General features: G+C 58.9%; 6 protein-coding genes across 7 annotated transcripts; 4 read left to right on the top strand and 2 right to left on the bottom strand.

Annotated features, from left to right (window-relative positions):
- The first annotated feature begins 1164 nt into the window (after window positions 1–1164).
- Window positions 1165–4614, top strand: JDV02_007190 (uncharacterized protein). 2 transcript variants are annotated; one of them, XM_047988660.1, is made up of 8 exons: window positions 1165–1655; window positions 1745–2043; window positions 2133–2290; window positions 2369–2481; window positions 2570–3077; window positions 3181–3419; window positions 3520–3722; window positions 3823–4614. In XM_047988660.1, exons 1-8 carry the CDS (start codon window positions 1456–1458, stop codon window positions 4176–4178), a joined length of 2076 nt encoding a protein of 691 aa, XP_047844658.1. In that variant the 5' UTR covers window positions 1165–1455; the 3' UTR covers window positions 4179–4614. The 2 variants fall into 2 exon arrangements, with proteins under 2 accessions (XP_047844658.1, XP_047844659.1); XM_047988661.1 differs by having other exon boundaries at window positions 1165–2043; window positions 3520–4614.
- Window positions 4615–7475: 2861 nt separating this feature from the next.
- JDV02_007191 (uncharacterized protein) lies at window positions 7476–8875 on the top strand. The gene has a single exon (XM_047988662.1). The coding sequence runs from the start codon at window positions 7608–7610 to the stop codon at window positions 8127–8129; it is 522 nt and encodes a 173-aa protein (XP_047844660.1). The 5' UTR covers window positions 7476–7607; the 3' UTR covers window positions 8130–8875.
- Window positions 8828–9812, bottom strand: JDV02_007192 (uncharacterized protein). The gene is made up of 2 exons (XM_047988663.1): window positions 9339–9812; window positions 8828–9160 (listed from the first exon to the last, which is right to left on the bottom strand). The coding sequence occupies exons 1-2, from the start codon at window positions 9689–9691 to the stop codon at window positions 9088–9090; spliced, it is 426 nt and encodes a 141-aa protein (XP_047844661.1). The 5' UTR covers window positions 9692–9812; the 3' UTR covers window positions 8828–9087.
- Window positions 9813–11766: 1954 nt separating this feature from the next.
- JDV02_007193 (Tripeptidyl-peptidase I) lies at window positions 11767–14387 on the top strand (the record flags this gene model as incomplete). The annotated part of the gene is made up of 5 exons (XM_047988664.1): window positions 11767–11990; window positions 12137–12570; window positions 12856–13100; window positions 13243–13526; window positions 13637–14387. The coding sequence occupies 5 exons, from the start codon at window positions 11767–11769 to the stop codon at window positions 14385–14387; spliced, it is 1938 nt and encodes a 645-aa protein (XP_047844662.1).
- A 1653-nt stretch (window positions 14388–16040) lies between these two features.
- JDV02_007194 (uncharacterized protein) lies at window positions 16041–17506 on the top strand (the record flags this gene model as incomplete). Its single annotated transcript, XM_047988665.1, has 2 exons — window positions 16041–16074; window positions 16172–17506. The coding sequence occupies 2 exons, from the start codon at window positions 16041–16043 to the stop codon at window positions 17377–17379; spliced, it is 1242 nt and encodes a 413-aa protein (XP_047844663.1). The 3' UTR covers window positions 17380–17506.
- A 213-nt stretch (window positions 17507–17719) lies between these two features.
- BUD2 (GTPase activating factor) lies at window positions 17720–22898 on the bottom strand. The gene has a single exon (XM_047988666.1). It carries the CDS (start codon window positions 21902–21904, stop codon window positions 18071–18073), a length of 3834 nt encoding a protein of 1277 aa, XP_047844664.1. The 5' UTR covers window positions 21905–22898; the 3' UTR covers window positions 17720–18070.
- Between the last annotated feature and the right edge of the window lie 1046 nt (window positions 22899–23944).

The raw sequence follows: 23944 nt of genomic DNA on the forward strand, positions 1-23944 counted from the left end.
AGGGGGGAGGGGAGAAGAAGCTTTGGCCATGTTTTTTTTCCCCCTTGTTCCTGTGCGTGCCTGTGCCACGTTCCGATGAACCTTGTTCCTTTGAAAGTGAGTGCGTTTGATGGCTGGATGGGATGGGATGGGCTTAGTAGCAGCAGCAGCAGCAGCAGCAGCAGCAACAGCAGCAACAGCCACAGGCCCCCCCTAAAAGGACCCCGTTACTGCCCTCAGCCCAGGCACGGACGCGCCGCCGCCGCCGCCGCCGCCGCCGTCGCAGTCGAGGTGCAGCGACAGCAACAAGAACAGCAGCAGCAGCAGCAAAGGCTCGGCGACTCAGACGCACGACACAACACGGCGATATACTACACGCTATTTCCCATCAAGCCTCGCCTTTCCCCCCCTTCCTTCTAAACCCTTTCTTCATTATTCATCTGTCTTGGGCACTCTGGTCTCTCGTTTCTCTCTCACTCTCTCTCCGTCCATCGGCGTCTTCCTTGGGCCTGCGTCTACGTACCAAGTTACTAATAACGTTCCCCCATCCCCAAGTCGCACGCGCACCATTCCTCATCTTGGACAAACCAAACCAACATACCTTTGCAGCCCAGCAGGTGAGTCGGAGTCGAGGCCCGCCGCAGCGCCGTCGCTCACTTACACACATACACGCACACCCCCCTCTTGCTCTCCTTCTCGCTCTCTTCCTCTCTCTGTCTCCGAACAACCCCCCCCCCCACCAAACGGCGTCCAGAACCATGGACGGCGAGCGCGTCTTGTCTGTTTCTTTGGAACAGAGAACCGACGTCCGTGACTGACTGACTGACTGCATTGCAGACAATACGTAGCCTCTCCCGCCCCCCGTCCGAGTAACAGCTGCAGCAAAAACCCACGACTTCGCGATATCCGCTCCAGTACCACGACGAGCTGCTGGTGCGGCGTTCTCGTCTCGCCTCGTTTGCAAAGGGCCGACTGCGACCTGCCTGAACGCTCTCCGCGCCAGGCCCATCTGCTGTTGCTTCATCCTCTCTCTCTCTCTCTATCTCTTCTTTCGCGCGATTGGCATCATACCCCGGTGGTTGCGTTGGCGTAGCATCGTCTGGCGCAGCCTTACACAGACGCACACACACGTACTCACACACAAACACACACGCGAGCGAGCGCGCGCGCACACACTCACACTTTCCCCCCCCCCCCCCCCCCTTGGACCCAGGTGTCTCACTCCCTCCTCCCTGTGCATACTCTCCTCCACATACGGCCGCACCCCCTCCAACGAGAAAGACTTCACATGCCCATTATAAATATCGCCGAGCGCGTCCTGGTCACGATCGACGATTTTCTTTCCGGCCCGTCTCGTCTCACCCTCCTCAGCAGGTCTCCCCTCGGTCCCTGAGCCCTCGGGTCTTCGTTTGTGTTGTTCGTGTGTGTGGTCCAAGGATTTTATATTAGTATTTGGGGGTATACTGCACAGCGGCAATGAAGTTCTTCAAGCTAGCTGCCGCGGCGGCGCTGGCCCTGCTGGGCAACTCTGCAAGCGCGCAGTCGTCCTTCTCGCCTGCGCGGCCGCCCGCCGTGCCCCTGGCAGTGCGGTCGCCGTACCTGAACGTCTGGCTCAACGGCAAGCGAGACGGAAGCCCCAGCGGCTACCTCCCCGGGAACTGGCCCGTCTTTTGGTCGTGAGTTCTCGCCTCTTTGCAGGAAGAAGAAGAAGAACACAAAGGGGTTATAGTATAGGGACGAGTCTGGTGGCTGACAAGAAGAATAGACAATATATCCAAGGCTGGCAGGGCTTCATCAGGGTCGACGGCCATGTATACAACTGGATGGGCGACGCACCTGGCGCCGAGGCTCTTGTCAACCAGACGTCGCTCAAGTACACGTCCACGCGCAGCATCTTCACCTTCAATGTCGTCAACAAGGTGCAGATGACGGTCGAGTTCCTCAGCCCCGTGTACCCCGACGACCTTCGACGCCAGTCGGTCACGTCTTCGTATATCAATGTCTCGGTCAAGTCCATTGACGGCAAGACGCACTCGGTGCAGATTTACTCGGACGTTTCTGGAGGTGGGCTTCTTGCTTTGTGCTTTCGCGCCTTGTTTCCCGAGTTTTGTTGTTGTGTTGTGTACAATGATGAGATGGCTGACGGCGAACAGAATGGGCCTCGGGAGACAACGGAGCCATTATTCAGTGGGAGAGCGCGAGCAACGACGTCGTGAGGTATCACAAGTTTTATCGTCAGGACCAGCAACCGTTTACCGAGTCCAACGAGGTTGCCTCTTGGGGCAACTGGTATTGGGCCACGGGCGACCTGGTATGTGCCCCCCCCCCTGTGCCTGTGTCGTCGCTGGGTCGAGTGATGACTGTTCTAACTCTTTTGCTTTTTATACAGCACGGCGTCAGCTATCAGATTGGCTCCGACACGGATGTTCGTAGCCAGTTCCTCAACAAGGGATCCCTGACGGGCGAGATCGATACTAACTTCCGGGCGGTCCGCGACCGATGGTAAGTCCCCTCCTCTCTTCTTGTCTTGGACATGGCTGGCTGGCTGGCTGGCTGCAATGGAAGACGCTCACACATGCATTTCGCCTAGGCCCGTCTTCGGTCTCGCGCGCGATCTCGGCTTCGTCGCCGGCACGGCCAAGAGCACCCTCTTCACCATCGGCTTCGCGCAGGAGGACGCCATCAACTTCCAGGGCAAGGAGTACAACCCCCGGAGCGTGCCCTCCCTGTGGCGGGCGTACTTCAACGAGAAGGATCTCGTGACCTTCTTCTACAATGATTTCGACTATGCGACGCACTACGCGAACGACCTGGACTTGCGCATCGTCACTGACTCGGAGGAGGCGGTCGGGCCCCACTACGCCACCATCACCACGCTCGCCGTGCGGCAGGTGTTTGGGGCGCTGTCGTTCACCAACACCGAGGACTCGCCGCTCGTCTTCCTCAAGGAGATTAGCTCGAACAGCGACATCCAGACCGTCGACGTCATCTTCCCCGCGCTCCCCATTTTCCTGTACCTGAACCCGGACCTGATCAAGTGGACGCTGGAGCCGCTGCTGGAGAATGGCCAGCACCACTATCCCAACAACTGGGCGCAGGTTTGTTTGTCCCAAGAAGCCCCCTCGCGTTGAAGCACCACGTGTGTGGCGCGAGAGTATAAAGAAGTAGAAGAAAACCTGACAACAAGCCTCCCCTCCCTAGCACGATCTCGGCACGTTCCCCAACGCCGTCGGACATCCCAAGGGCGATGACGAGCCCATGCCGCTCGAGGAGTGCGGCAACATGGTGGTGATGATGCTCGCGTATGCAAAGCGCAAGCACGACGACCAGTACCTCGCCGACAACTGGGAGCTGCTCGAGCAGTGGGCGGGATACCTGATTCAGGATGCCAAGATTCCCGCGAACCAGCTGTCGACGGACGATTTCGCCGGCCACCTTGCGTAAGTAGTCCTGGCTGCAGAGAAGAGAAACCCCCCAACAATGAGGCGTGGCGTTTTCTTCTTCTTGTGGTCTTCTCCCATGCTGATAGGAAGCGTCCAGGAACCAAACAAACCTCGCCATCAAGGGCATCATTGCCCTCAAGGCCATGTCCGAGATTGCCAACATGACTGGGCACGGGGAGGATGCCTCCAACTACACGAAGATTGCGCGCGAGTATCTCGACTTTTGGAAGGAGCACGGCATCGACCGCAAAAACAACCCCCCGCGTACGATGCTGCAATACGATAGCCCCGGTACCTACGGTAGGACTACACACACACACAAGCCCGCCCCCAACCCCCTTTCGCTGAAGAAAAGGACGAAGAAAGAAGACGTCATGCTGACCTGGACGGTGATTATCAGGCCTCCTGTACAACGTCTACTCGGACAAGGTGCTGGGCCTCGACTTCATCCCGCAGGACATCTATGACATGCAGAGCGACTTCTACTGGGCGGTGCAGAACGACTACGGCGTGATCCTGGACACGCGCGGGACGCTGACCAAGCTCGACTGGGAGATGTGGGCGGCGGCCGTGGCCAAACCCTCGACGCGCGACATGTTCACCTCCAAGATTGCCAACTGGATCAACCGCACGCCCACGTGGCGCGCCTTCACGGACCTGTACGACACCAAGGACGGCGGCTACCCGCGCGGCATCGAGTTTACGGCCCGGCCGGTGCAGGGCGGCGTGTTTTCGATCCTGGCGCTCGAGGCGTGATTGATGTATTACGCACACACGCACGCACGCACCCGAGGTGCGGGGGGGGGGGGGAGATGTGATCGTGACGTTACAAAGCATATGATTTTCTTTTCAACCATCATGCGGCGAGGAAGGAATGGCGCGTGTGTGTGGTGTTTACGGTTTTTTGTCTAGCATGCATTCGGCGGGTGGTATGGAGGCGTGTCACCGCCGCCGCCGCGCCTTATTAGCGGAGACCTGGTAACTAACCAACGCTGTTGTTGTTGTTGCTGTTGTTGGGGCTCTGCACGGGAGGGGAGGATTCTTTTCTTGGTCACATTATTCCTTTGCCCCAGGGCCGAGCCGAGCGAGAGGGTCGCGTTGAATAAATAAGCCCCCGCGGCTATACGTACTACGTTTTGTGTGTACGTAGTTAGTATTGACGTCGTCGGAACTGGGAACATGAACATTTGGGGGGGGGGGGGGGAGGGGGTGTTATGAATCAGTAGGGGGATTGTTTTATATCAAAGAAAAACAAATATAATTCAAGTACGCGATGACGCAGTTTTCTCTCGATGCTTCGTCTTTTCTCTCTTTCTTTGTCTGCCCCAAGAGTGAATGACTGTGCTGATGAGTGAGCGAGAGAGGGTCGAGGGTCGAGGCCCCGTGGCTGTTGAGAGGGCACGCGACATGGTGGACGCGCTGCGTTCCTGCGTTCCTGGCGGGAAGGCAAGAGAGGGGAGTGTGTGTGTTGTGTGTGTGAGAGAGAGAAAGAGCGTCGTTGAGCTGCGTGCGGACCGTTGCGTGCGTGAGACACAAGGCGCAGATTGGGTTGAGAGAGAGAGAGAGAGAGAGACGCAAGCAGATGACAAGCAAGCCACCAGAGCGCTTGCTACCTTGCGGTTACTGCACTGCACTGCACGTAATGATATGCGTGGTGAGACATTCGCGTCAGGGAGGGATGGGGGGAGGGGAGTGTGGCACGGTTGGCACGGTTGGGCTGAGGTGAGGCGGAGGGGCGGATGGGCGGCTGTACTAGTACTAGTAGCAAAGCCACCACCCCGTAGGATGGCATGGATGGATGGATGGTAGGTTAGGGCGTCATGTCATGCGTAAAAAAGCCCCTGGCCCTGAGCCTTGTTGGGTCGATGAGACATTGTGCAGATTGAGAGCTGCAGGCCGAGAGCTACATGGGGATGGGATGGGATCAAATGGGGGTGGGTGGGGGAGGGCCTTGCCGCTGCCCCTGTTTACCTTATTAGTACCTTTGCGCCTACTACAGAACATGAAATACATTACATGCACACATGAGCATGTGGGGGGATGGTTTCTTGGTGTTGTTGATGATGATGATGATGGACATGTAGTACTCTGGTGAGGAGCGAAAGTTGTGGGGGTTCGTATCTGTAGGTAGTTGACTCAGTGTAAGACTGGGCGCGAGCACTCGCTGGGCTGATCGCTATTATTGCTGGCTCTCGTGGGCGTATGTGCTTCGTCCGTTGGTACGTGTACTGTACGTGTGTGTAATAAACTGCTCCGAGGTAGTACGTAGGGCGCACGCACTCGACGACCAACTATATAGGTGCAGAGTACTAGATGTGATGCGTCGTGAGGGGCCTTATGGGGTGTGGGATGGGACGTGGGAGGGAGGTAAGGTGAAATGGAGGCGCTTGCTGAGAGTCAATTGAGCGAGCCTGCCTGCCTGCTTCTTACTCTGCGTCTGCGTCTGCGTCGTCGCGCCATCCCCGTCTACAGGCCGCTGGCTGTTGCTGTCGTGTGTCTGTGTCCGCTATAGAAACGCATGAGCAATGACGTGAGGAAGGAGGAGGAAGGGGATGGGTCCGCCCGCGGGAGCAGCAGCAACATGCGGTAATGTGGTACTCGAGCTGCATGTGCATGTGCATGATGGAAAACATGCTCATCATTACGTATATATGCGAGTGCGAGTGCCCGAAACGCACCGGGGGACGGGAGGACTGGATCCTGTAAACGGTCAATGACTCGAGCGGCATAGACACATGTCTACCTGGGGCACAAGTACGAGGTATGTGTATGTGTGAGTGAGTCGTGACTGTCTATGCGAAGTTACCTGGTGTACATGCTGGGGCTGGCTGTAGTGTTCATGTACTATTTCCTCTCTTGAAGGCGGCATTGCGTTTATTGGCAGGGTGCGTTTTTCCTTCTTTCGCAGAACGCTCGAGGCAATATTTGGCTGCTACACCGGGACTGACTGTAATTACTTGATTCCACGGGTACAGACAGCAACAGCTGCGGTGACTAAGTTAGTTGGTTCCCTCAGTGTCAAAGATGCTTCAATGGCGGTCGGCTCGGCGGATTTCGGCAGTTTGTCACGCTACTAAAAGGGAAATAGGCTATCCGTGACGACCCGCAAACATGACGATGATCCGTGAGTGGGTTGGACCCCTGATGATGATGACGGGTGAGTTGCCGGTGGCTCACCCACCCGACCCACGCGTGCTCCACTGTGGGTGGGCGTTGTTCAATGTTGATTCCATCAAGCCCGCTTGACGACAAACGCCTACGTCGTCCTGGATGAGGCGTTGGTGAGCGCGTGGGTGCGCTACTTTCATGCAACGTTTGCGTCGCTCTGCGGTTGTGTCCCAATTGCTGCGGGTGTGTTTGATTTGACGCGCGACGCCTTGTGTATATTGGTTATGATGACGTTGACAGACTTTACTGTGTGAGCCGACGAGTACGTACGTATGTGTGTATGTATGTCGCCTGGCCATCGGATGGATCTGTCGCCTTTGCAAGAGCTGCCTGCTGGCTATCCTATTCCTGCCTCGCGCTGCATTATGACAAGTCAATACCGCTCGACCCCAGTAACTTATACGCACGTCACGTAATAAACATCTCTCGGCGCCGCTGCCCGTTGAGCGGGGCTTTGACTCACGATACGAGCGTGCCCCGTATACACACGTGGCAATGACACGATGCCCAGCCTCGTGTACTTCATTACATGGTATTCATTGCCTTTCAGTCTGCTCCAGCGTTGAGTTTTTTTTTTATTCGCCACATGGGACAAGAATCTCGAGGCTCGTCTCGCCTCTGGTCTTCGAACAATCAGGGCGGCAGTTACCCGGCGAGGCCCGGGGGTCCCGCCGCCGTGCATATAAGTAAGTAGGTAAGCTGGTGAGACTGGCAGGAATAATGCCTAAGCAGGTGAAGCACTGCCGCCACCGCCGCTTCCTCGCCATTTGCCCGTCGTTTTTTCTTCTTCATTTTTCTTTCTTTCTTGGGGCCATCACCCCAGCCCATCTTCGATCTGTTCCGTTTCCACTCCGGATCCGAGTCGCACGTACATACCGCACGCCAGCTCCGACGCATTGGGCACACCGTGCTGCTGCTACTGCTGCTGCTGCTGCTGCTTCGATAGACAGATACTGCGCGCCGCTGGAGAAACAAACAACGACAACGACAACGACAACACCAGGGACGATAACAACAATGGCCGGCGGCCGCGTCAGAATCACCAAGCGCTACATCGCCGAGGCGTTTGCCCCGCTGGCCAACGTCTCCGACCCGGCGGCCCGCGGCCGCTTCTTCGACTACGTCGTGCCCGACGTGACGTGGGCCGTCGCCGGCACGTCGCACTCGCTCGCCGGCACGCGGCACACGCTGCGGGCGCACTCGGACGCCACCTTTGACCGCCTGGGCCGGAAGCTGAGGGGGCCCATTTGCTTCACCGTGGGGCGCATCGTCCTGGACGCCGCCGAGGAGGGGGAGGCGGAGGCGGACGAACCCGAGCAGGAGCAACAGCAACAGCAACAGCAACAGCAACAGGGGCGGTTCGGCAGCGATGGCGGTCGGTGGGCCACGGTCGAGCTGCTGGGCGTGGCGACGCGCAACACCGGCGAGGAGTACCGCAACGACTACCTCTGGATGACGCGGTGGAACGACGAGGGCAAGATGGTGGAGATTAAGAGCTACTTTGACACGTACCTGTCGGAGACGGTGCTCAACGAGTAGACCACGGCCGCTAAAACATGATGCCTGGTGTCAACGTCGTCTGCGTCGGGGAGGAGGACATGAGATGGCGATCTGGAATTGGCGTCGACGATGACGTGGACTGAGAGAGTTTATTAGATGAGCAGGGAGCTAGAGTGCGGTGCATGCGGATATTTTTCTTGTTTTGTTTTCGTATATACAGCATCGATGTTCCCTTTGATGCTCTGTTTGGTACGCTTTCCAGAGCTGTTGGGCGCGGTTGAGATGCGGCTCTGCTGTCCGTTGCCGGGAGTTGGCTGCGTAACAGTGCGTTGCCTATGCGATGAACGTGTTCCTGGTGTATGCGTGCGTGCGTGCGTGCGTGTGTGTGTGAGGTGGCATACGTGCGACACATTCTGCACTGAAACACACCCGTCGCCCTACGACTGCATGCATGGGGCTGCTGATGACATCAATCCATATAAGGTACGGGCTTGTGTCGAGATGAGGGCTCCCGGTATGAGGGCGCTTTTGCAGTCTGCACGATCGTGTCAGTGCTCGTGGGCGGGTTTGCGTCTTTCAAGCTCTCTCTCAGGGTATGTATCGTATGTGTTATTAACCGAGCGGGCGACCAAGGACAAGAGTCGTTGGCGCTGATATATAGCCAAACGAGAACAGCGCTTGCGACATCATCATCATCATCATCATCATCATCGTCACCCAAGGCTACGCAAGCATAACACCCAAGCTGTCTAGGAGCGGAGAGGGCATCCACACTCATAAGCGCTATAAGAGTATAAAAAGTATAATATACACGTTTGCCGTCTCTCGAACTGTCTGTCCTCCGTTTAGGCAGGTGTGTTGGCGGACATGTCCGTTGCGAGGCGGCACCCAACGTACGAAGTACTATTTGCACGCGCAGCCGGACGTTGGCCCTCCTTCTCCTTCTTCATGCAGCCATCGTGGGGTCTGTCTCGGGGAGCAACGATGCCGTCCGCCATCAGTCAAAGTGCCCTCGCAGGCCGAAGCCAATGACGGCCCAGATGAGGGACCCGGCCGTTAGCACTGCCATTCTGTTTTGCAGCAAGTCAAGTCAGTCAGTCAGCCATGTGTAGGTTCAGCTCTCTTCGCCTTTTGTGCTAAAGCAGCAGCAGCAGCAGCAAGCAAACAACAACGACGGCAACAACATGTGACGTATCACACATCGAAGAGAGGTGATGGGGGAGAGAGGGACAGGCGCAAGACGCTTACTCCGCGTTGAAGCCCTTCTTCCGCCACACCAGCCAAACGTCGACGACGGTGACGGTCATGGTGCTGAGGATGACGGCGCCCATGTCGGCGTTGCGCCCGGCGCGCCCGAGGTAGAGCAGGGCGAGCGCAATGGTCGCGTCGCGGGAGGCGAGCACGCCCGCGAAGCCCACCATGCTGTCCCGGTCGGCGCCCGACTTGTAGTCGCCCCGGCCGCCGCTGCCGAGCGCGGTGATGCCGAACAGGTCCGCGGCGGCGGCGGGGCGCAGGCCGCCCGCGATGCCCAGGGCCGCCCACGTCGCGGCGACGCCCAGGCCGAGGCTGTTCCAGGTGGCTGGTGAGAGTGAGATGGGCATCGTTTGTTTGGTTGCTGGTTGGCTATTATGTAGTTAGTGGTAGGAGTGTTCAAAGGCTGGTTGGCTGACGTTGTGACTTGTACGTCTGCGACTGTGTTGTTGTTGTTGTTGTTGTTGTTGTGTGTTGTCTGTCTGTTTGAGGCCGTGGGTGGGAACTTGTTGGACGCAAGGCGGAGGAGCTAATGAGCTGAGCTGAGGGGTAAGTTAACTTGTCAACCCGCGCTTTCGGAATGACATTGCTACTACAAGACTTTTAATGCGGGGGACATGTGATGCGACCTTGTAACAAACTGGTCCCCGTGCCACCGTGATTCGCAAATCGTTCGCACGGGCACGCTCTGGCCGAACAGGTCATGCTTAACGGTGAAAAAGGCCGCAAGTCTTTTGCCCGCTTGACGAGCGGCGAACCGTCCTCCTCTGTCACGATTTCGTGGTCCGATTTTGCCGGAGCCGTTGTCGGACCTGCTTTGACACCAGCCAGGGGGTGGGTAAATGTCCAACAGATGCAGGGTCTGTCTCTCTCTCTCTCTCTCTCCCCATGCCCAGGTTTCGGCCGCGTCCAGTCTCCAAGCCTGTACGGTAAGAATCGTCAATGCTACGTCGACATCGTCCTCTTAACTTATCATTTGCAAGTTGGGATCATGTTCATACTGTATATATTCTTCAGGTCTGAGCACATCACCCCGAGGAAGACGGTGAGTCCGCTTCATTATTGATCATATCCGTGAGTATGCCTCTTCCCCCGGTTCCACAGCATTGGTGATTGCCCTTGACCCCAGCATTCAGCATAGTGGGGATTCCACCCGGCATCATTGTTGGGCTCCTCTTCCAGTACGCCCTAGGACTGACTGGCTTCCTTGTTACATGTATGGTGCATCGTTCGGCCCGCGTGAACAACAATCTGCGTTTTGGCATCGCACAGTAGCGTGTACTGTGCTGCAGCGTTTCATCCATGCGATCTCACGATAGCCTGCTTTCAAATAGGTGCAGCCGGCCCGAGACTTGGGGGTGGGTGGCGGCGGGGGGCAAGTTGGGCTGCTGCTGCTGCTGCTGCTGCTGCATGTGTCTACTTGCCTATTCAGGGCTCCCCGCAGGTTTATGCCCGTAGACGATCCGTATCGTGCTTCATGTACATGCGCCAAGGACATGCGAAGCAACGCAATAATCCTACATGCGCATCTAGAGTTGCAAGTGAGTCCCCGTCTGCCTTGTCACCCATCGTCAATTTAGACTTGCCGTCCGCCTGGTGTCTGTATGTACGAGCCACCACTGGTCTTACAAACGAACCGGACCCGGGTGGTGGGTTGAGCTCGACACACCATTGAGCCACGAGAGAACCGTTGCGCAAGTAGTTTCTTCACCCCACGCTCAGTGTGCTCTGGTTGGCAACTTTTCGTTCGTTGGGCCAGTGGCAGCTCATGAGCCACGGCGCTTGGTCCAACCTGAGATACCGGCTTCTCTTCACACACACACATGCATGAGCTGCCAGTCGTGGGCCCAACACAACAGCAAAGTTCGTATTAGGAAGGCGACCTCGTGCTACGACGGAGCGTCCGAGAACGCTCCTGCACGTACATACGTACACTGGTTGCACGAAAGGGCCGGCCTCGGTTCGGTTCGCCTACGGGGCATATCACGACGGGTCTTTTGGGGGGCATGCACCGGTGGCTAGGACGAGGTAGGAAGTTGCGGTCGGGAGCGAAGGGCCGCATTATATATGTACGTACAGCTGATTGAGCGCCTCGGGATTGCCGGTCACTTTTGGATATCGGAAAACTCGTGCCGTGGTGCAGCGCAGTGCAGGCACGCAGGCTGCGGTGGTGGAGACGACAGAGTAGCATATCCGGGTACAGCTGGCAAGGGGCTCTCTGGACCTCGGACGTGAAAGCCCGCATGGGCGGGACGAGGAAGATGATTTAAAGTGCCGAGGGGGGAGGAGGACCCTGACCCTGATCCTGACCCTTCGCTCAGTAGGTTTTTTAACTGACAGTTTTGTTTTCGCCCCGGAACGAGCGAGGTATTTGGCGGGTCAAAGGGGCTTTGGCAACATTACGGTACAAGGTCACGGCCTCACGATGAAGCGCAGCCTCGTCGTCCTCTTGGGCGGCCTGATCGCCGGGGTCTTGGGCGCCCCCCGGGCGTCTATCGGCGGTCATGTGCTGCACCAGAAGCGCGACGAGGAGCACCGGTACCATGACTGGGTCAAGCGCGACCGCCTCCATCCCGACACCAAGGTGCTGGTCAGCATGGCGTTGACGCAGCGGAATGTGGAGCGCGGCATGGATCTCGTCATGTCTGTGTAAGTAGTGGTCGCTTTTCTAGTCTGAAGGGACACATGGTATCATGGCCCGTTGCACGTCAGTGTTAGCATCGGGACGGCCACCACGCAGATTTTTTTTTTTTGAAAAAAAAAAAACCATGATTAATGCGTCTTGAGAATCTTAGATCCGATCCCGATAGTCCTTCGTACGGCAAGTACTACACCAGGGACCAGATCCGCGAGCTCTTCGCCCCCTCGGACGAGTCCGTGTCCCGGGTCAAGCGGTGGCTGGTGGAGTCGGGCGTCCCCGAGTCGGCCATTGCGGTGCCGCGGTCCAAGACCTGGGTCCGGTTCGACACCACCGTCGCCCACCTCGAGACGCTCGTCAAGGCGAGGTACCACGTCTACGACCACGTCGCCACCCGCGACGAGCACGTGGGCACCGACGAGTACCACCTCCCCGAGGGCGTCGCACCGCACGTCGACTTTGTGCTGCCGGGCGTGGCCTTTAGCCGCCTGGGCCGCGGCGGCGGCGGGATGCAGAAGCGGAAGACGGAACGGCCGGGTGTCGGGGGTAGGCCGCTTCGTCCCATGCCTGTGACGATCCAATCGAACCCAGGTGAGTTTACGAGAACCCCCCTCCCCCCCTCCCCACGTCTTTGCGCCGGCAGACGTCTCCGCCGTACACGGTCCGGTGGGGCCGGGCGCCGGTCCGCCGATGTGGGGCCGGGCACCGCAAAGACGCCCCGGGAGGCCCGAGAGCTAGCCCCCCGTCTCCGCAAGTTCCCACCGCAACAAAGGCCCTGCCCTGCACAGAAGAGTGCAGTGGTCCGACGGATTCAATCATCTTTCTGGTTTTTGGCATTGGGGAAACTGAAACTGACGAACCGGGGCGGCGGGCTAGGAACGCTCGAGGATTGCAGCCGCGCCATGACGCCCGACTGCATCGCCAAGCTGTACCAGATCCCCAACGGCACGCTGTCGCACCCCTCGAACCGCCTGGGCATCTTCGAGATTGCCGGCGAGGACTACGTGCAGTCGAGCATGGACCTCTTCACAAAGGCCTTTGCGCCGCACATCCCCGCGGGCACGGGCCCCGTCGTCTACAGCATCGACAACTCTACGGGGACGTCTGACGACCCTTGGGCTGTGAGTCTCCGCAGACAGAGAGAGAGAGAGAGAGAGAGAGAGAGAGAGAGAGAGAGAGAGAGAGAGAGAGAGAGAGAGAGAGAGAGAGAGCCCCAAAGATAAACTTTTCTTTCTATCTCTGGCTGACACAAGACGAACGCAGGCCGGCACGGAAGCCATGCTCGACTTTCAGGTTGCCGTTCCCATCGTCTACCCGCAAGGAACGGTCTTGTACGTCACGCCCGACTCGGGGGCTGACAAGGCCGGCGTGTTCAATCCGTTCCTGGACGCCATTGACGGGAGCTACTGCAACTTTACCTCGCACGGGTATACGGGCGATACGCCCAGCATAGATGGCGTGTTTCCGATGCACGACTGCGGCACCGTGGCGCCCACCAACGTCATTTCCATCTCGTACGGCCTCACGGAGCCATCATACCCGGCCAGGTACGTTTTTTTTCTGCGTCACTTTATATAACGCGCCGAGTGCCCTCTCTCCTGCCCCCCCCCCCCCCTCCTTCTCCGGATCTTTGCTGACTGGATGGGGGAGGGAAAAGATACCTGGAGAGGCAGTGCGAGGAGTGGATGAAGCTGTCCCTCGCCGGCGTCACCCTCGTCGTGGCATCGGGCGACGACGGCGTGGCCCGACCGGGCGGGATGTGCCTCGGCGAGCGGTGGGACATGTTCGTGCCCGACGCGACCTGCGACTGCCCGTACATCACGGCGGTGGGGTCGACGTTCCTGCCGCCGGGCAAGAAGGCGGGCGTCGACGCCGAGCACGCGACCTCGTCCTTCTCGTCGGGCGGGGGGTTCAGCAACATCTACAAGACGGCGCCGTACCAGCGGGACGCGGTGGCGCGGTACCTGCGGGAGCACAACCCGGGGTACAAGTCGTACAACACGAGCCGCGGGCAGGTGCCGCACTCGGGCCACGGCGTGTACAACGCGCAGGGCCGCGCGTACCCGGACCTGGCGTGCAACGGGGACAACGTCGTCGTCGTGGTGGGCGAGAGGCAGTGGCTGACGGGCGGCACCTCCGAGTCGGCGCCCATCGTGGCCGCCATGTTCAACCGCATCAACGAGGAGCGCATCGCCGCCGGCAAGCCCGTCGTCGGCTTCGTCAACCCCGTGCTGTACAAGCACCCCGAGATGTTCAACGACATCCTCGTCGGCAAGCAGAACAAGGGGGGCGCCCTGGGCGTGGGGTGCAGCAACGACGGCTTCTCGTGCGTCGAGGGCTGGGATCCCGTCACGGGCATGGGGACGCCCAACTATCCAAAGATGCTCGAGGTCTTCATGTCCATCTAGACAGAGAGACGCATGTGTTGACGCACGAAATTGTTAGTGATGGGACACATATATGCCTCGGTATACTCGCGTATACTGTAGATGTCGACCACGAGGCAACTTGGTGCACCAACGTCTGTCCTCCAGGCTTTGCAGAACATGCGTGCCCCTTGACAATCGAAAACCATGAATCAGTGATATCGGCCATGTCCTCTGCCGGCGACGCAGGCACGCATCCCGGCGCCTAAAATTAGAACCAGCTTGCCCTCCCTCTCCCCCCCGTCCCTCCCTCCCGCCCCTCTGTGCGCGCGCGCGTCCGTCGCTCGCGGTGGTTTTGCCCATCAAACCGGAGATCCACGTCTGCCACAAGCTTGCCGGGATCGTCTTGTCGCAGCCGTGCGTGCTCACAGAAAAAACCAACCTTCATACATGGCCAAGGTAGCTCTCCCGCCAGCGGGAGGCGGCGGTAGTGGTAGATGACTCGAGACAACAACCCTGGTTCCGCCCTCCGCCTCCGGTTTGGAACCACCATCCAGTCACCGTGGCGCGATGATCTTGGTAGGGGGCACCGCTACCCTCTTGTACTACTATATCCTGCATCGGACCCGACGCCACCCGTCTACCTCTGTGACAATCGACCGGGGGGGCGGAGGGCCGCGTCTCCACCTCCAAGGCCGGCTTTGAAACCGGTGCCGTTTCCATTGCGGGTCTGGCAAGCGGCGGCGGAGGCGGCCTCCCCTCCCTCCCCCTCAATTGCCAAGGGCGGCATGGCAGTCGCTCCCGCCGCGCCAAGGTCCTTGACAGCTCGTTGGTTGCAGTCTGGAAATCCAACACAGCCCCGGAGTCTTCAAGGCAGTGTCCAAGTTATTAGTTCGTTTTGTAACTAACTAGGGCGGGCAGCACAGTCACCAAGTCCGCGGCCGCCCTCCCGCGATGGCTCAATTCTACACAGAGTATCCTGCGATGCGTGCTGTGTAGTCACATCGTAGGCACAAAAAAATTGGTTCTGCAGAGACAATCCAAAGTCGACCATGGCAGTAAGTAATAAAGCAAGCAAAAAGACACATGTTCAGCGACCCCGACTCGTGGTGGCCCTCTTAGCAGGTGGCCGGCCGGCCGCGTCTTGATTTGATGCCAACGCTCCCTCCCCCCCCAAGACCCAGCGCGCGGCGACGCACGACGTCTCACGACTTGGGATGCCAAGGACGATCCCACCCCAAGAAACGAACGCTACGCATGAAATGCTCAGAGCCAAGTTCATAGCCAAGTCTCAGCCCCGGTATCATCCAATGTTTCGGCAATCAGGAGGAGGAGTACGGCGACAGCGGACGGTCCGAACAAGGCTCAGTCCGTCCGCCCAGTCGCTCGATGATAATGATGATGGCAGTGTAGTCGTGTGAAACGGTAAAAAGAGCTCTACTACTTATAAAGGGCAGTGTTGTCGGCTAGTTCTCCCCCTCCCGTCCTTTCCTTCGTCTTGCTGCTGCATCCGCGACCATTTTCTTTCCTTCAACTTATTACACTTGTCGGCCCGGTGTCGACGGTTTTTACTTCTGTCCCGGCTCCGACCATCATCGCCTTGAGCTTTGAACTCTTTCACTTCCCTTCTTTCGAATCTATTTTTTCCAGTCCTTTAGCAGGACTTGTCCTTCACGAACAAAAAAATATACCACCATGGTTCGCTTGACTGTCGCTTCACTCCTGGCGTGTAAGTCGCTCCCAGTAGACGCATATTCCTCCCACTGGTGTGGGAGGAAAGAAACTCTTTGGTAAAGAGGCTCTGACTGACTGTTTCCTCTTTCCAGTGGCCATCACGGCCTGCGCGGCTCCCGCTCCCCAAGCAGGAGGGGCGGACGCCAACGTCGGGAACGGCGCCGGGCGCCAGTTCATCACCGGGCCCTGCGCCAGCGACGCGGACTGCGCGTCGGCCTGCTGCGCCAAGAAGGGCAACGCCGGCGTCTGCTCGGCCAAGGCGGTCGCCAACGAGGATGGCAAGCAGGGCTGCGGCTTCGCCGGTGTCGGTGGCGCGGGTGGCCAGCAGGGTGGCGGGAACCAGAAGCAGCAGAAGAATGCAGAGGGTCAGAATCAAAATGGGGGCAACCAGAACCAGAACCAGAACCAGAACCAAAACCAGGGCCAGAACCAGAATGGGGGCGCCAACAACGGCGCCAACAAGGGAGCCGGTGGCAACAACGGAGGCGTGAACAACGGCAACAATGGCAACAACGGCGGTGCCAACAACGGAGCGGGCAACAATGGAGGCGCCAACAACGGCGGCCTCCAGGGCAACGCGACGCAGCCGGCCCAAGGAAACAAGGGCAACAAGGCCAAGGGCAAGAAGCAGGCCGGCGGCAACAACAACAACAACAACAACGCCTGTCAGGGTCAGAACAATAACAATGCCGGAAACAACAACAACAATAACAACAAGAATGCCGGAAACGGCAACAACCAGAACCAGAACGGCAACAAGAACAACCAGAACCAGAACCAGAACAACCAGAACAACCACAACGGCAACAACAAGGACCAGAACCAGAACCAGAACCAAAACGGCAACAACAAGAACCAAAACGGCCAGAACAACCAGAACCAGAACGGCAACAACAAGGACCAGAACCAGAACCAGAACCAGAACGGCCAGAACAACCAGAACAACCAGAACAACCAGAACCAGAACCAGAACCAGAACAACCAGAACGGCCAGAAGCAGAAGCAAAATAACGACGCCAACAAGAACAAGGACAACAACCAGAACCAGAACAACCAGAACAACAACCAGAACCAGGATCAGAACCAGCAGCAAGGCAACCAGAACAACCAGGGCAACAACCAGAACCAGAACCAGAACCAGAACCAGAACAAGAGCCTTCTCGATCTTATTCTCGGCGGCGGCAACGCTGGCAATGCGGGCAACGGAGGCAATGCTGGCAACGCTGGCAACGCGGGTGGCAACAAGGCCGCCAACGCAAAGGCCGTTAACGGCGATGACGAGGAGGAGGACGAGAACTGAGGTGACAGAAAGGCGTGTCCCCCTCCCCCCAAAGCATATATACATGCTGCTAGCTGGGGCTGTAAATCCCTTCTCTTCACGATACGGTCTGGCCCTTTCGAGGGAGAAGGGAGAGAGTGAGTGTGCGAGAGACAGTGTGCGGTGTGCGTGCGCAGGACGACGGAGTGAAGGAAGGATTGGGCGTTTGCCTACATGGATAGAACAGATCAGTGTTCCCATGAAACAGTATCTCTTATCAAATTGCTCCACGTCAAAATTGCAGAGCAGACCCCGTTTTGAGATTCTTTCTTGCATGTCAAAGTGATGATGATCCCCGGCGTTACAAGGGGCAACATGAAATCACAACTCACAAGCAACGCCTGGACGCTTCGTACGTTGTATGTATTCTCTTTCTGTCTGAATTCCACAATCCCGCTTCCCTCGTCGAATACGCGACGACACATCACCAAGCCCGACAGTAGTCAAGACACCAAAACAGGGACAGAAAACTGTCCCACTGCCGGATCCGTCTCCTCAAGGATAAATATGTGGTGCATCCGCGGAGGGCCACGGGCCTCTTGCCTCAACGCCGCCCAGACAAGAAAAGACTCCCCAAGTTTTGTCTATCCAATGGCCTCATAACCAACGGGCTGTTTGCTCGATAGGGTTCTTCCATTTCGCTTTTCTCCCGTGTAATCGGCGCAGCCTGCGCTCACCTCGCCTGCTTCGCGTCTGGGCTCTCAGCCCTCCCGCCAATCCTCATGATGCCGCTCAGTATCGTCCGCCCGACCTTGCCGTTCTTGCCCTTGACGGTGCCTCCCGCACCGCTCGCGTGACGCAGCCCGCTCGCCTTCCTCCCGTCGTCCCTTCTGCGCAGCTCTCTGCTGCGGCGCCGGCTCTCGTCGCCGCCATCGCTGCCGGAGCTACCGGGAGCCTGATCGATGTCGCACGATATGGTAGGCAGCCCGTACGGCGTGCTGAGCGACTCGATCAGGCTGGCCTGCTCCAGCGTCTCGGCCAGCTGGTCGGCACCACGCGATGACACATCTGTGGCGCGAACACTCTCTAGCTTGGCCAGGCATGCATCGGCGCGCTTTTGTAAAGCGTGGCAGAGCTCAGAGAAGACCATGAGGTCGCCGTCCACCTGTCCTTGTCGAATGTCGGCAGGACAGAGATCCACCCACAGCTTGACCAAGCTCGCAAAACTCCGCGCTGGGTCGATCAGGTAGGGTAGGCTGGGGAAGCCCTCTCGCGCCTCTGGACTGAGCCGCCCGAGGATGGTAACGGGAGTGCTGTAGCTCGGCGGCGCCGACTTGACGCCCCGATCCGCGGGAATGCTGCACACCTGGTCGATGTATTCGCGGAACACCGGCCGCTGAGTGTTCAAAAACTTGTTCATGGGCTCCATCCACTCCTCACGCTTGCCAAAGGTTGACATATTGGCCATTTTCTGAAGAGCCTTTGCGATCAGTGTCAACGTACGCTGGGCTCTCGTCCGAGGGTGGTCACGCAGGAGGCAGAACAGCTTCGGCGAGAGAATGGCCGGGCATATGAAACGGAGAAATAAGAACCCAGAGACGGCGGTGTAGGTGACGGTGCGCAGGAAATCGCCATACCTGTCCTCGGCGACGGCACGGATGTACTTGAGGATGTGACGCAGTTCGCCGGGCAGCTGGGTTGCCGATCCCGCGATGCATTTCCACACCTCAGTGGTCCACAAGATCAGTCGGTTCCAGCGCTGATCAAGCTCGGCAGAGCTGGTGTGGTGTGGCAACCTGCTAGGGTCCACCTCACAGTCGGGGTTCGAGTCGTTAATCTCCTTTATCTTTTCCTGGAGCATCTCTTCCAGGTACTCTCTGCCGAGCCGGCGCATGTGGAACTCGAGTGACTGCGTGAGGAGGGTGTTGCCGCGGAAGAGCAGGTTCGCCTCGCCAGCCAGCGATTTGGTCATGTCCCGAACCAGGAGCTCCCGGTCCGTAGCCGACTCCATTGATTCGTTCGACTTGAGCCGGCTGCTAAATCGGAACTTCTTGATCGAGTTTTGACTGCCTATGCCGTCAATCTCGTCCTCCACCAGAGCCATAAGCCAGTCAAGGGCGGACCCCGAGCCCTGAAAGATGTTGAGGAAAGTCTCGGAGAGCCGCCGTAGTTGTCCTGGCAGCGCCGCTGATACCAAGGTTGTGAGACCCGAAGGGAATCGGTGCAGTACCTGGGAGAGCGGCTCATACTCTTTGGCAAGCAAAGCAATGTGCTCGGCGTGCGAGACCTTGACGAGCATGGAACCGACCGTCTGCTGTCTATCGTCGATGATCGGCAGCCACTCTTCGTGGTCCTTGCCTCGCTCCAGCTGGTCCAGCACAATGTTGACCGTCCCATAGACAGCCTCGTTTGCGCTTCCCAAGGCCTTTGGGCCAATGCTTTCGACGCGTTTCAGGACAATGGAAAGCTCCTGCACCGATGGCGGCAGATCCAACAGCTCGCAGTCTTCTCTCCAAAACGGGTTCTTCGTCTCCATCTTAGTCGTGGTCCTGGCTCGCACTTCGCCATCGATGGTCACCTCCGCCAGGTAGTTGCCTATCAAGGTATCTTCTTTGCCCTTTTCATGGTGTTGCGCCGGCTCACAGGTTCGTGCCTTTATCTTCGCCTCTGTGACTCTTACGCCGACAGTCTTTTCTATCCGGAACGTCTCTTCCTCGTGTCCTTTCTCTAATTCCGCCACCTCGTCGATGGAGTCGTCGTCCTCGCTCCGATCAAGCTTGTGAATGTCCGGCACCGCAAATGCGCGCAGTAGGACAAACCAGACTTCAAAGTTGACGCGGCCGTCCACGGCAAGGTAGACAGGGCGAAATATGGACAGTTGCGTAGCCGTCGACGCGTAGAGAGGGAAGATGGCGATGCAATACTCCTCATCTAGGACGGTGTGATCGAGCTGCTGGATGGCGCACCGCGACAACTGAGACAGCTGTATGACGGACAGGACGGTGATGTCGTTTTCCATGAGCAGCTTGAACTCACCGTTCTCGTGAAGAATGCACGACACTCTCCGCCACGTCGCGGGGGGCGAGCGTGGGTCTCGTGTGGACGACCGGTGCGAAATATCTCGCGGCGTCGTAGCTTGTCCCTTGTCCCACAACGAGATGGTCCCAACCTTGATGATGTTGGACCCACGCGAGCCGTCGGACTGGCCCTGTCGGCGTAGCCCAGGCCTCACCGGGGCGACCGGGCTGTTGGAGCTGCCGTTGGCCATCTTGACGCCCGAAGGCCGCACTTGTTGCCAGCACAGCAGTGCCGCAAGCCACAGATTCCACTCGTCCGAGGCCATGGGTCGCAGCAGCAGGATCGATTCGCCCGTGGCGCGCTGTTCTGCGGTGACTAGTTCCAGGCATGCCTTGCCGGATTCGGGATATTCCACCGGCAGGACGCGGCATCCACGCAAGTCTGATATCAGGGTCCTGAAGCCGTCGCTGTTCTGCCCGGAATCACACATGAGATAGCCCATCTCGTCGTCGATGTAGGCGTAGCCGGAAGACCACGCGCCGCCGGCGTCCCCTTGGTACTCGATTTCGCCTCGCATGCGTCCGTTCAAGGCTTTCATCAGGCTCATGAGTCTCGTGGGCTCGCTCGTGGTAACAGGCGTTGGGAGCGAGTCGACCGATGCTACAGGGGCAGGTCCGGGGGATGTCGGGCGAGAAGATTGCCGCTTCAGGAGCCGCTTGTTGAGTTTCTTATCTTTAGATTTGGACGGGGTAGATGGGGTGGACGGCTCCGTATGCCTATTCGAGGACATGGAGGCATGGCCAACCGACTCCAGGGACGGGGCCGGCGGTGACCTCTGATCGTCCAGTAGCGCCTGCGAGCTGGAGGAACTGACACTACCCATTCGATGGCGCTGGTCCGGGACAGGGACGCCCCTCTGCTTGAGCATGGCCGCGTCCATTGTGCGGGTCCTGGGACGGATACCCGCGCTGGGCTGCCTCTGCTGGTGCTGATATTGGGATTGCTGATGTTGGTACTGCGCGGGTATCAGCGGCGGACTGGAGCCGGTGCTCTCATACGAGTCGTCAAAGGAGTCGTGGAAGACCATCCCCTGACGGCGGCTGCCGGCGCCGAGGATGGCCATTGGCGAACCCTGCTGCGAGGATGGCCCGAGGTCGCGGGGGATGGGTGGTGGCACGGCAGACGAGTCCACGACCAAGGGGCCCGCCCCAAGTATGCGGCCATCGATCAAGTCTGGTGTCACGGCGCGGAGACTGCCAGCGGTTGCGTCGGGCGCAATCCTGAAGGAGGACCTCAGGCTCGCGGCGCTAGGGCGCTCGGCCGGGTCTTGCACGTCAAGGGACGGCGGGGAGGAGTGCTGTGAAGTCGAAGCGTGGGCCTGGCGTTGCGGCTGCTGCTCCCTGGGCTGGACGGCGAGAGGGCGCGGGGGAGGTGGTGGAGGACGGGGCCATTCTGCAGAGTCGCCATCGCCGCCTGGTGAGAGGCCGGCGGCGCCGGCTTGTCCTTCCATACCTGACGGCGACATGCTCATGCCATTTCGGGACCGCATTCACGCCCTCGTGCCACATTGGGTTACCCCTTTCGTGCGGTGTTCCTTGGCCTCCGCCGCCTCCGACACAGGGGCCTGTTGCGCAGCGTCGGCTTCCTTGCGCGCGGGACCCGAGACTGGACGCCGTAGCTCGTCGTGTCGCCCTCGGCGTCGTCGCAAGATTTGACCGAGCCGTGAAGGTGATGGGAAGGGACGATGGGAAGGCAGCAGCAAGCCGGAAGACCGCGCGCTCGTGGGCAGTGCGGTGCAGACACAAACCACTTTCGACAGCAGTCGGAGGGTCGCGAGCGGTCGGCGAGCTGTTTTATTGTTTTCTGAGAGCACTTTTGGGACGAGCTACAACGTCATAGCAACAATGGAGCAGCGTTCTCGCGGGGGGTGGTGGTAGATGCAGGATTGTTTATCGGCGAGGTCGCACAGGCAGATAGCAGGACGAGTCGCGGCGTGACCAGGTCGAATCGCTGTGCACCGTCGTGGGGGCAGGGTGCGCGGGCGTACGCAGCAAGCATGCGGCGTCGAGACGTCACTCGTCTGCAGGAGAAGTGTCGTCTCTCAGGAACGGGGTCGGAAGGGCGGTGGCGCGGTGGTGGCGGTGCCAATCGGGCAGGGCGTGATGGACCGACCAGGCAGGCAGCGAGAAAAAAAGATAGGGAGAGTCGGTCGTCGTCGTTTGTCGGTCGTCGCGAGTGGGAGGTATGCGGATGCCGCGGGCGAGGGAGAGGCAACGTCGAGCCCGCGCAGCAGCAGACGCTGTATGGAGCGGGGGTTACGCTGCCAGCGATGAGGGCATGGCCGTGATGGCTTGGGCGCGACGACGGGCGTTGTCGCGTGAGCGTGGATGGTGAGGTGGTCGGGCGGTCGGTCGCAGGAAGTTGCGAACGAAAGGGTGGTGAGGTGAGGTGGGAGCGGGGGAACTCGAATGCGTCGGTACCTACCTTTGGTAGGTACGCAGTGGCGGACAGGCACTGTATGTACTTACGGAGTGCGTGGGCGTTTGCGGAGGTGGTGGTGTGTCCGTCGGTGGTGGAGGCGGACGCTGGGCTGTCTTTTTTAGCGGAGGGCGAGGTGTTAAAGTCGCATTCTCATCCTTGCCATCCACCACCAATGATGCTACTAAGCCAGTTTAGTACGTTCTGTACCTACCTACTCAAGTCAAGGCACTGAAGGTAAGTTGCAGTATGTACTTCGTACAGTAGCAGGGATTTCCCAGGGATTTGGATTGGTCCAACCCAAGTCGATCGGAGCTGGAGGCCATCCATGACCCCAGTGGAGACAGCCCAGCCCGTCCCAGGCCGTAAGCGCACCCAGCGCAGGTACCTGGTGGGCAGCTACCTAGTTACCTGGATGCCCCCGTCGTACCGACCTGGGTTAGGTAGCAGGTACCTAGTACCTGCTGTCATTCCAGAACCGGGCCCCAGCAAGCCCGGCCGGGAGCGACGTGCAATGAGAGACAGGCAGGCCCGGGAGCGAGCTGTGGTTCAGGAGGCCGCCCCGCCGGAGCCCTGCCCAGGGTACTAGGTATCTTGACCATAAATCCGACCCGACCTCGTCGTCGGGCTGGTCTCCTGTCAGGTATTTGCGTCGAGCTGCTAGCCAAGATACGAAGCGGCATCTTACTCGGTACCAATCTACAGGACACCCGTGGGGACTCACACACGACAGGGGACCCCACCCCAGTGCTCCCGCAGCAACCGTGCGTTGGACAGCGGGCCGCGATGCGATGCCCGCGCCCCCAGGCGGCCGTGCGCACCGGTTGGTGTTAGTTGTCGTTGGTTGCCCTGTATAAGTTGGTAGTTGGGTTACCAACCGTGCGGGTTCGCAGGCGAGGAGGCACTGCGTCCAGTACCAGAATAGCAGCACATTGAAGACGCGCGGTACGGAGTAGATGTTGCGAGATATGACCACTCGTCCGAGCAAGGAGGAGGGAGGCGGAGCGCGCGCCGGTCATCGGTCACGACGTCTCCTCTCGCGGTACCACGTGGGCGGCGGCGAGGGCTACTGCTACTACTACCACCACCAAGTACTAACTTGATCTATGGA

Source organism: Purpureocillium takamizusanense, chromosome 6, assembly GCF_022605165.1.
Source record: "Purpureocillium takamizusanense chromosome 6, complete sequence".
Lineage (NCBI taxonomy): Eukaryota > Fungi > Ascomycota > Sordariomycetes > Hypocreales > Ophiocordycipitaceae > Purpureocillium > Purpureocillium takamizusanense.

Coding starts and splice junctions, on each gene's coding strand:
- JDV02_007190 (XM_047988660.1), top strand. CDS start 1,456: ATGAAGTTCTTCAAGCTAGCTGCCGCGGCGGCGCTGGCCCTGCTGGGC. Junction 2,482..2,569: donor CGGGCGGTCCGCGACCGATG/GTAAGTCCCCTC, acceptor CATTTCGCCTAG/GCCCGTCTTCGGTCTCGCGC. Junction 3,723..3,822: donor CGATAGCCCCGGTACCTACG/GTAGGACTACAC, acceptor GGTGATTATCAG/GCCTCCTGTACAACGTCTAC.
- JDV02_007191 (XM_047988662.1), top strand. CDS start 7,608: ATGGCCGGCGGCCGCGTCAGAATCACCAAGCGCTACATCGCCGAGGCG.
- JDV02_007192 (XM_047988663.1), bottom strand. CDS start 9,691: ATGCCCATCTCACTCTCACCAGCCACCTGGAACAGCCTCGGCCTGGGC. Junction 9,161..9,338: donor AAGAAGGGCTTCAACGCGGA/GTAAGCGTCTTG, acceptor GCTGCAAAACAG/AATGGCAGTGCTAACGGCCG.
- BUD2 (XM_047988666.1), bottom strand. CDS start 21,904: ATGCGGTCCCGAAATGGCATGAGCATGTCGCCGTCAGGTATGGAAGGA.